This window comes from Tupaia chinensis, unplaced genomic scaffold, assembly GCF_000334495.1.
Source record: "Tupaia chinensis unplaced genomic scaffold, TupChi_1.0 Scaffold144016_1, whole genome shotgun sequence".
NCBI classification, from domain to species: domain Eukaryota; kingdom Metazoa; phylum Chordata; class Mammalia; order Scandentia; family Tupaiidae; genus Tupaia; species Tupaia belangeri.
The window spans coordinates 1293723-1305229 of record NW_006203868.1 but is presented as its reverse complement, the minus strand read 5'-3'; the positions used below and the strand labels follow the sequence as shown (position 1 = coordinate 1305229).

At 38.4% G+C, this 11507-nt stretch overlaps 1 protein-coding gene across 1 annotated transcript in view; it reads right to left on the bottom strand.

Annotated features, from left to right (window-relative positions):
* Positions 1-11507, bottom strand: part of ARHGAP29 (Rho GTPase activating protein 29) — a 63030-nt gene that overhangs the window by 32908 nt on the left and 18615 nt on the right. The window contains exons 3-9 of the mRNA XM_027767201.1: positions 6991-7087; positions 6561-6633; positions 3120-3168; positions 2547-2684; positions 1428-1492; positions 344-454; positions 147-227 (exon numbers count right to left, since the gene is read on the bottom strand). Of these exons, the coding sequence (XP_027623002.1) occupies positions 147-227; positions 344-454; positions 1428-1492; positions 2547-2684; positions 3120-3168; positions 6561-6633; positions 6991-7087 (614 nt within the window). The remainder of the gene's footprint in view (positions 1-146; positions 228-343; positions 455-1427; positions 1493-2546; positions 2685-3119; positions 3169-6560; positions 6634-6990; positions 7088-11507) is intronic.

Sequence of the window (11507 nt, the reverse complement as noted above, 5' to 3'; positions counted from 1 at the left end):
ATTCCTGGAATACCCAGGTAGTCTGAGCCCCTGCCCTCCCACAAGGCTCCAGTGTTATGCAGCAACTCCCCTCTGCCCACACCCAGGTGGCTAGGCCTGCCTTTGGATATTCACAACTCTGTATGAAACTCCATTGTAACACTAACCATTTTATTTTGTTCTTGTTTCCAAAGTTCTTTTATTTCTTTCCTTTGTTTTTCCATTTCATTCTTCCTCCCAAGTAGAGGCTGTGAATGGCATTAAAAAAAAAAAGAGAGGGAAAAGAAAAAAGGAAAAAAAGCTATTTTCTAAAGGTATGCAGTTATTAAAAAACTGTGTATTTTACTTATAGATTAATTTTTACCTGCACAAATTTGTTGGCTTGGAGAGCTGCAATTGTTTGCTGTAACAGGTGACTGCTCTCTATATCATTAAGAAGAGCATTGGTAAATAGAGACTGCAGTGGCATAAACTCCTAGAATTCAAAATGGAAAAGTCAGTTTTTTAAAACACGCAGTCATTCACTCACTCATTCATTCATTTAGTGAGTGTGTGAGAGAGGAACCTGACATCTCACCACATAGCAGTCCTCCTCATAGCTTCCCAGAAAGGCAGAATTACAACAGGTGCAGGTGTGCCTGGCATGCTCAGGTAGACCTGGGATCTGAACCCAGGCCTCCCATGTACCACACAATGGTGCCTACTGCTTGTGCCACTGTAATAAGGCCTGACAAATTTTAGAGAACTGCACTAGAGTTCTTGACCCACCACTATTCTTTAAAGAGAGAAACTTCAGGTTTAGACTTCTCCTCCCCTCAAAATGACTAAAACATGACTACATAAGGAACATATCAAAGAAAATTAATCACAATTAATTGTACACCTACTCTTTGAAATTTATCTTTTCAATGCTTTCAGAATGAACTAAATAGCTTCGGTTGAAAGAAAAAAAAATTATACAACTAGTTAGAAAAAGTAGTAGCTATCGGGACCAGCAGTTAGCGTAATGGCTATGTCACTGGACTCCCACGTAGTCGACTACGGTTCGAGTCCCGGACCTGGTGGCTTAAACTCACGCCGGGCGCATGTGTGTGCCTGCCCAAGATCCCGAGAGGAGAATGGAAAAGGGATTGCGGTGTGGCCATCCCCCCTGAGGGGTGATTTCTCACTTTCTGTCTCTCTGTGCGCACACGCGCCCTATAGTAAAAACCTCTCAAAAAAAAGAAAAAGTAGTAGCTATCAAGATAATCAGTACTCATAAAATTGTGAATTTCCTAGTTCTTCATAATAAACAGCCATCTAAATATAAGGAGATTTTATTTTATCAATAAAAAGATTAGCACTTATTTCCAATATAAGTTGAAATTTTCTGATTTTGCAAGGCACTATCAAGAGCTTGTTTGATCCATCTCTCATTATAGAGCCCTTAAAGTTCATAGAACACTTACCTGTAGGCCGATATTAGTTCTAGTTGCCTCTGCTAACTTTATAACGTTTCTGGTGGACTCCAATTCTGTAAAAGTTGAAGAAGTTATCAGAAGGTAAAATTAATTTTTCTCCTCATACCCTTAAATTATTTACAATTCCTTAAATAGAAAGTGTCCATAAATACTAGTACATATCATGAGATAATGAAGTTATTCTTAATTTTAAATGCTTATCAGAATCTACTGGAAACTATTCGAAAATACACTTGCCTAAACAGCACCTCTTTGAGGGATAGGCCTGTGTATTATTCCTTTAAAGCGCTGTCCAGTTTTTATTTTCATTTGCTATAGGGTACACTTGCCAGAGAGAGACAGAGAAAGAGAGGGAGGGAAAGTGAGGAAGCACTTCTCACAATCCCTTCTCCTTCATTCTCCTCTCAGGATTCTGGGCACACACACATATCCACCATGTTTTTCAAGCTGCTATGCCTGGGATTCGAACCAAGCAGTTGGTCATATGGGATCCAGTCGCCTTAACCTCCATGCCATCAGCTGGTCCCATGATTGTTTTTCTTTTTACTCATTAGAGTAACTTCTTTAAAGGCAGAGATAGTAATTCTGTCTGTGTCCCTAGAGCTAGTGATGAACCCAAAATAAGTGTCTGATAAGAACAGCTAGTGTGAGAAAAGTCTGTCTTATATCAAGAGAAAGTGGGCACTAATTTTATTCATTACTGCAAAACATCTACTAGTTCAGGGGGCACTAATTTTATTTATTACAATGAAACATCTACTAGTTCAGAATATAACTCATAGTCTACAGAAAATAATCAAAAGTAATTATTTATTTATTTTTTTAAAGGTTTGCTATAAGGCACATGTGCTCACAGGGGAGAGACAGAGAAGGAGGGAAAGTGAGAAATCATTCCTGAGAAATCATCCCCTGCAGTTATGGCCACACTGCAATCCCTTCTCTACTCTCCTCTGGTGATTTTGGGGATGGGTGAACAAAGGCCTAGGTCCAAGATTTGAATTACAAAGTTGGCCATGTGGGATCTAGCTGCCTTAATGCCACCTGCTGGTCCAAAAACTTAACTCTTAAAACTCCAAAGTTCATCAGATGCTACAAAAGGCAACTCACCTAAATTAAGCTTTTTTTCAACCCACGAAACTATGTTCTTGGTATATTTTGACCATGTTTTAGCATATGACAAAGCCAATTCTATAGAGTCAGTATTCTTTAACAGCACACTGTCTAGTTCTATAGGAGAAAAATTTCCTGCAAAGAAAAAGGTCAAGGTAAGTACATGTTAAATATGATCACATAATAAATCTAAACAATAAAGCACTAGATCCTAACGTGTTCTTCAATAAAAACTGTTTTAAAAATATACAATTTACAAATTTTTAAACTAAAGGGTCACAGTTGAAACTTAAAATGTTTTAAACTCTAATGATTTTTTGATCTTAATATGTATTTCTATTATTTACCAATTACAAACCTTTACAATTCTTGATCAGTCTATAGTATCACATTATCTGTCTACTCTAGCAGAATTTTCCCCTTAAGTTTTATATCTAAAACTTTATATATAGTTGTGGGTTAGAAATATATCTAATAGGGTACTAAGGAAGAAGAGATCAAGCAATCCGAAACATTTATTGAAAGTAACTGTGAAATGTCTGACAAAAGTTATAAGTGCCCAAGTATTACCTTTTTCATTGGGTGAGTCCACTGATTCCACAGAAATGTTTTCAAAAGACTTATGACATGGAAGAAAACAAATTTAAGATTAGAACAGAATCCTTGCTTCAGATAATTTTCACCCCAATTTGTTACTCTGACATAATTTCTGCTAAAGAATTTCAAGCATTTAAAACTCAAAGGGCCTGAAAAGCCTGTTTAAATGCCAGAACACTCTGTAAGAATTACATAGATTTTTTTTTTTTTGAGAGAGAGATTTTTGCTATAGGCATGTGCACTCACCAGAGAGACAGAGACAGAAAGCAAGAAATCACCCCCTGGGGGGATGGCCATACCACAATCCCTTCTCCTCTTGGGATTTTGGGCATGCACGCACACACACCCAGCATGAGTTTTAAGCTGCCGGGTCCAGGACTCAAACCGTGGTCGACTACATGGGAGTCTAAAGATGCAACCATTATGCCATCTCCCAGTACTGAATGATACAGCTTTTTACAACAGGTATTCTCTAGATTCAAGAATGAACAACCTCATCATTTACTAACAGCATTAGTTAACATTAATGAACCCACTCAATACGTTAAATAATGTTTGTAAATCCCCAAAACACTAGCCAGGAAGCTAGAGAAACAATCTAAACGCATTGCTGTTTAAACAGAAGACAACAAGAGTCAGCAGATGGCATCGTGGTTAAGGCCCTGGATCCCCATATGGCGAAGGTGGTTTGAGTCTCAGACTGGTGGCTTGAAAATCACGCTGGGCACGTGTACATATATGCAAAAGTCTTGAGAGGAGAATGGATTGCTGTGTGGCCATCTCTCCGGGGCGGTGATTTTTCATTTTTCCTCTCACTGTCTCTCTCCAGAGTACGCACATCCTATGGCAAAAAACCTAAAACAAACAAACAAAAAAGATACAGAGACTTTTTTGTAGCCATCTTATTAAACAACTTTGCGCAGAATTTTCTGTGATGATGTTTTATATATCATCCAATACAGTGGCTACTAGCCAAGTGTAGCTATTCGAACATTAATAAATGGTTAATGTGACTTAAAGTACATATCAAATTTTACTTAATTTTTAATTAATTTAAATGTAAAGAACTGCATGTGGCTAATGGCTACATCCATGGTACAATTCTGGGAAACATCATCTACCAAAACCATGAAATCTTAAATTCAATCTATTCAGTTGACCAATTCAGGGCATGCAGGGATTGGATACAAAAAGGATAAGAGGGAGACCAGCAGATGGCATAACGGTTACATCGCTGGTCTCCCATGTAGTTGACCGCAGTTCAAGTCACAGACCTGGTGGCTTAAAATTCACACCAGGCACTTGCGCATGTGTGCCCAAAATCCCGAGAAGAAAGTGGAGAAGGGACTGCAGTGTGGCCATTCCCCCCAGGGAGTGATTTCTTGCTTTCTCTCTCTCTCCAGCAAGCACATGTGCCCTATACAAAAAAAAAAAAAAAAAGGAAAGGAAAGAGAGCTAGTTAAGGCAGCTGGGTTCTACATGGACAGCTGTAGGATTCAAGTTCAGAACCTGACCGATAGCTTGAAAAACATGCCAGACACACATGTGTGAGGCCCAAAATCTGAAAAGAGAATATTATGGCCAGTCGCCCTGGGGGATGATTTTTTACTTTGTCTGTCTCTCTGGCTAACACACACACACTATAGCCCAAAACTTAAACAAAGAGCTCTGGGTATGAAGTCCAGCTCAATTATCAGCTGTATAACATCAGACTTCATATTCAAGTCCACATAACTTTATTTTGTCCTTCTGTAAAAATGGAATAACAACATTCCTTTCATAATGCTGTTTTAAGGTTTAAGATCATATAGGCATCATAGTGTCTGGTATATAGCAAACACTATTAAACAAAGTACAGCTATTACTTTTAAAGGGCATCTTTCAAAACTTTTCATCGAGCAAAGTGATTTTGTTAGCATTATCATCATCACAGGCTTTTTTATTCCAATCTTCAAGGGAAACTGACAACTCCATTCCGCCCCCCCCCCAAAAAAAGTAACAGAGGTGTGAAAGAAAAAAGAAATTCTTTTCCTATTAAGAATTACTATATTTGGGACTAGCAGTTGGCATAATGGCTATGCCAACTATGGCATAGACATACTGGACTCCCATGTAGTCAACCGCAGTTTGAGACCTGGACCTGGTGGCTTAAACTCACACTGGGCACATGTGTGTGTGTGCGTGCCCAAGGTCCTGAGAGGAGAATGGAGGATAAAGGATTGTGGTGTGGCCATCCCCTCTGGGAGGGTTATTTCCCTCACTTTCTGTCCCTCTGTCTCTCTCTCTCTCTTTCTGGCGAATGCATGCACCCTATAGCAAGCCCCCCTCCCCACCCCGCTCGAAAAAGAATTACTGTATTTGTGTACAACAGAGGCATAAAAACAGGAAATAAGACTTGCATGCAAAATTTAAATTTCTCAGAGACCTGCCACACAGATAGAATGTTTTATTATCTTCTGAAGTAGTAGCAACAGTTTAAAATAGTAAAATTAAAGAAGAATCATAAGTAATAGCACAGTATTTAACTATCTTTAAAATTCTTCCTTGTTCTCCCTTACTCATCAATGGATGTCTTCAGAAATACAATTATTTTCTGTAATACTGTAGTAGTCAGTATTAGTAACAAAAATGCCTTAAGTAGTCATTCATATTTTGTGTCATTTCTAAGAAAGACCTAAAGTTTTTACAGTATTTTGGTATAATGGAAGTACCTGTCACGTTTCAATGTTTCTTTTCCTTTTGGATTTGGTCTGCCCTAACAAGAAGTGATCAACTTTATCCCTGATACAGTCTGCTTAAGTATCTTGCTTTTAGTGAGGAAAAAAAAAACTCAGTCAACTAAAAATATTACTACTACTATAAATCCTTAAAACAGTATTTTCCAGATTCCTCATGTTCTATTATTCCATAGCAAAGTTTCTTCTGCTTGGAAATCAGAACCCCATTCCTGTGATATAAGAATTCTCGGAAGGAGACTTAAGACGTATAGGCTGGTGTTTCACGGTAACAAACAAACTGTGGGATGTGTGAGAAGATGAACACCCTTTCCTTTTTACATCTGGCATTATCTTCTAAGTTTATACTAGTGTAAGATCTATGGCAATGTCAGGAGGAAAAATGGTAAAAATTACTTACGAAAATTTTAGACCACATGACATTGGCTACATTACATTAGACGCTACAAGATGGTCAGATAGGTTCTTCTAACATACAGTCCCACTTAAAAAGTATAAATAAATGACTTGCCAGGAACTGACCAGAAACTGTCCTATTTAATTTTCTTTTCCTTGCTATACTATAGTAATTTCTAAACTTAAAAGCTATCAAAGAGTAATGCCATGATTAAGTTAGTAAAGAGTTGAAATATTACGTTAAAAATATGAAAGGCTTTCCTTTCACATGAACTTGGCCTACCTTACTTTCCCGAGAAACAGGCAGTCGCAATAATGAATCATTGCCTACATCTCCCATAAGGAAATTTGTAAGGCTATCCAGGGCATTTAAGAAAAAGAAAAAGAAATAAAAAGACAAGTTATTCCACTTCTTTATCACAGATTTTACATCCTACATGTGATCTAAAATAACTTTTTTGAAGAAACTTAGAAATAAAATCCTGGGAATCTATTCATATAAACCATTCACTTGTAAATGAATGGTATTTCAAAATAGCTATAAAGACATCTTCATACGTAGTAATACAGTAACAGAACCAAGCTTTGCCAAGGTTGTGACAATATTTTATACTGATTAATACTTTATTCTCCATGTATCTTACTGGACCGTGCAACATACTCTCACTAAGACACCTAGGCCCAATTACTTTTAATGACAGTTTTCTACTCACATATTGCCAAAGGTAAATGCCAAAGTTTCAATGGAAGAAAAAACTTCTTGGAAGATATCGTTTTTGTTTTCTTCATTAACTTCTGTGAAGTTCACAGCTATTGGGAAAGGTTGGTTATAGTAAGTGAAGGAGAAAATATTTGAAACTAGATTTATACCAAATCATTTAATTCTTTAAAAAATTTACCATTACTTAAAAAGTATGGGAACCAGCAGTTAGCGTAATGGCTATGTCGCTGGACTCCCACGTAGTCGACCGCGGTTCGCGTCCTGGACCCGGTGGCTTAAAACTCACGTCAGGCGCGTGTGCGTGCGTGCCCAAGATCCCGAGAGGAGAATGGAGGAGAAGGGATTGCGGCATGACCATCCCCCCTGGGGGGTGATTTCTCGCTTTCTGTCTCTATGTCTCTCTCTGTCTGTCTGGCGAGCGCACGCGCCCTATAGCACCCTATAGCAAAAACCTCTCCAAAAAAAAAAGTATTAGAAGATTCAGAAACTAAAAAGCGTAATACACAATGCATATGCCGGTCAAGTTCTTCATTAAGGAAGTCATACGAAAGAATCATCTTGCACAAAAGTAGCCAACATTCCAAACTGACTACTCCATGCAATGCATAATCTGACACATCTAAAAAGTGACTCAATGTGAAATCAATTGGTTTTAGAGTCACAGAGTTCATGTTACACCAGACCTCTCTGTTTTTTTAGACCTCTCTTATTAAATGTGTTCTGTGCTGTTTCTCCTACTTGCTGCTTTCTGGCCTTGCTAAAAACAGCTAAATAAACTGTGGCCCGCTAAAGCTAATATGAAGTACATTTTGTATTATGAATTACTAAAACCTGAAGTCATATGTACATTTGATATAGCATAAAACCTGTAAGAAAGCATATCACATTAAAAAATCTCAATGTTTTAGAAAATTTACATTTCTATTTATTTATAGCCTTATTTCTGGTAACAAGCTCTTGGGCACTGAGGCCCATGTTAACTGATATATAGCTGCCTTTTACTTATAAAAGGGATATTCTACCATTCTGCAAACTGTGAAACATAACTGAAAAAGGTTTCTTATTTTAATTTTTCCTATATATTCTATTTTTTTTTTTTTGAGAGGTTTTTGCTATAGGGTATGCACTCACCAGAAAGACAGAGAAAGACAGAGAGACACAAAGCGAGAATCGACCCTCAGGGGGGATGGCCACGCCGCAATCCCTTCTCCTCCATTCTCCTCTCGGCATCTTGGACACACATGTACATGTGCCCAGCATGAGTTTAAGCCACCAGGTCCAGGACTCAAACCACGGTAGACTACATGGAGTCCAGCAACATAGCCATTATGCCAACTGCTGGTCCCTCCTATATATATTGTTGTTAAAAGCCCAAACACAATTTTACCAAGACTAAGTCTGAAGGTAGAATTAGTAATTTTTTTAAAGTAACCCATACTACTTAGGCTGGGTTAACTGGTTCCCTGAATCCCACTCTCTCTAATATTCTTGCCATTTTATAGAGAAACCAAGTAAAAAGGAAGCCACCTCTTTACTTTAAAACAGAAGGGTTTTTCAGTTATCATTTAATTTTTTATTTATTATCATTATTCTTCTTCTATTTTGACCAGAGAGAGAGATGTTGAGAGCAAGCTACCGGGTCTAGGATTCTACCTGTAGTTGGCCATGTGGGAATCCAGAACCTCAACAACCATGCTACTTGTGGAGCCCACAGGGTGGTTTTTAATCTTGGCTGCACACTACAATTTGCCTGGAGTGTTTTAAAAACTTCGGTTTGGGCCCCACCATCAGAAATTCAGTTCTCAGAGGTTTGTAGGAGACATGGATATTTTTTCAAAAGCTCCACCAGGTGAAGCTCCACCTAATGTGTACTAGGATTGGTAAGTAAGACCTCCCAGGTAGAGATGAGTTAAATCTCAAGCCTATAAACCTCATGAAGTTAACAACCAAAATTTTACATGTATGAAAAACCTTTGCGGATTGGGAAGGGACTAAGATCCAAACATTTCAACTTCTTCTGAAATATCTCTGATACAAAGAGAAAAACTTAAGCACCACTGTAAATTTAAAAAATACTTTAGACTCCAGCTTTGGTCAAGATGGAGAAACAGGTTACACTTCTGTCTGAAGTAACTAAAAGAAATCCATACAAAATACAAGAAGTGATGTTTTCAAGACCGACTGCCAGGCCACAAAGAACAGCAATATTTGACAGTCAAGAAACAAACCGTGGTGAGCTCTACAACTGCCCAGTCTACTGTTAATACCACACAAAATAAGATTTCTTTTCTGAAGAGATTTTTGCTATAGGGTGCATGTGCTCGCCAGAAAGAGAGACAGAAAGCAAGAAATCACCCCCCTCCCCCCCAGGGAGGATGATCACGCCGCAATCCCTTCTCCTCCATTCTCCTCTTGGGACCTTGGGGATGCACACACAAGCGCCGGATGTGAGTTTAAGTCACCAGGTCCAGGCCTCAAACCTTGGTTGGTTGACTACGTGGGATTCCAGCAACATAGCCATTATGCTAACTGCTGGTCCCACAAAATAAGATTTCTGAGCAAAGGATATTACCAGGCTATTTTTCAATTATAAAGAAGCCAATTCATCAAGAAGGCATAACAACTCTATACATTTATGTACCTAACAAACAGAGCTTCAAAATGCACAAAGCAAAATCAACAGAAAAGCAAGAAGAAAGAGTCGAATTAACAGCTACAGCCAGAAACTGCAATAACCATCTCTTAATATCTGACAGAACATGTAAGTGGAAAATAAGTAAGGACTGGAAAGATCTGAACAATGCGATCAGCCACCTTGGCAAAACAGACATTTGTGGAACACTCTACCCAAGAATGGCAAAACACATGTTCTTTGCAAATATACACTGTTACCAGGATACATAAAACTACAGTTCATGAAACAAGTCTCAATGAATTTAAAGGGATAAAAAGTCAGGTAAAGTATATTCTGTTGACTACAATGGAAATAAATTAGAAATAAATAACAATATTTCTGAGTAATCTCAAAATACTTGGAAACTAAGTAATACACTTCTAAAGAACCCATGGGTCAAAGAAGAAAAAAATAAATTAGAAAGTATTTTGAGCAGTATGAAAATGAACACACACCACAACAGAACAGGGTGGGGAGTGTTAGGGACAAGAAGTGGAGGCAGAAGGGAGAAATTACAAAAGGGGCCTGCACTATCTTGATTCTGATGATGGCTTCACAGGAGTATACATATGTCAGAACTGATCAGACTGAACCCTTTGAGTAGTTATTACATATCGATTAAAGTTATTTTAAGAATTTCATTGGAAAATAGAGTTTAGTAATTTATAACTTGATACCATCAAAAATGTAAAGCCTACTCATGTTTTCTAATTTTAACTTGTTAGGCCTTAAAGAAAAAATACTTTATAACTATCCAAAATTCTCTAATTATTCTTTCTTACAAGTATACTTTTTCCATGACCTTAAACATAATTGGGGGGGGGGTGTCAATGTAATTACTGTAATATTTTGAGTAGTGAAAAGACACTTCCTTTCTTGTGTTCATCCCTACCTACTTAAATGAGATTATAGCCATCTCATGAAAATTCATGTTGCCGTCTTTGCTGCTACTTCCAAACAGCCCTGTATTTCTAATATCCATTCTCTCTTTTAAGTTTTTACTTATTTCTTCAATGAGCAAGACAGACAGACACCACCACCACCACCACCCCCCCATAAGTTCCTGACACCACAATCCACCCTCAGTTTCTGCCAACTCTGGCTCCTGGGCACCCACCCACACGTCCAGTGAACTCAGGGAGGTCTCCAGATGCGAACTGGAACCTTCATGTGGGTCACTCAGAGGTGCATTGTACCACCGTGCCACCATTCCTCATCCCCACTCCCTGTTTTCAGTTCCTGCTCAGTGTTTCAAAAAAAGTCTTTGGTGGGGCCAGATGGCATACTGGTAAAACGGGATGTTCTGGGAGGCCGACCACAAGAGAATGTTCCAGTTTTACATCCAGACCTCTGTGAGTATGCCATGCATATGCATGTGCATGCCCATGATCCAGGGCTGGCAGGGGTTGGGAATGTATCACTGCACGGAGACCCTGTTGGGGTGCTGACTTTTTATCTCCATCTCTCTCATTCATGGAAGAAATAAATGAATAAATTCAAAAGAAAAAAAGTCTTCACCTCCTTTCCAATACTAAATCTTCCCCTTCTTGTCTGTGTTCTCCAAACCCTATTCCACCACTGCTCCTCCTTCATAGCTTCACTAGCTCCCATTCAACTGAAACTTTTCCACATGCTACCAAATATTTCCTATGTGAAAAAAATGCTCCATGTTACCACATTTTTTCCAAAAGCTCCCATCCAATCTACTTACCATTTAATCATTGCCAAAGCTCTCCCTATATAGTCATATAATTGCTTGTACTGCCTTCCTTTGCAAGTTAACCCTGAATTCATCATGATCTGGCTTTTCACCCAGTTTAATGGTTATCAGGGGT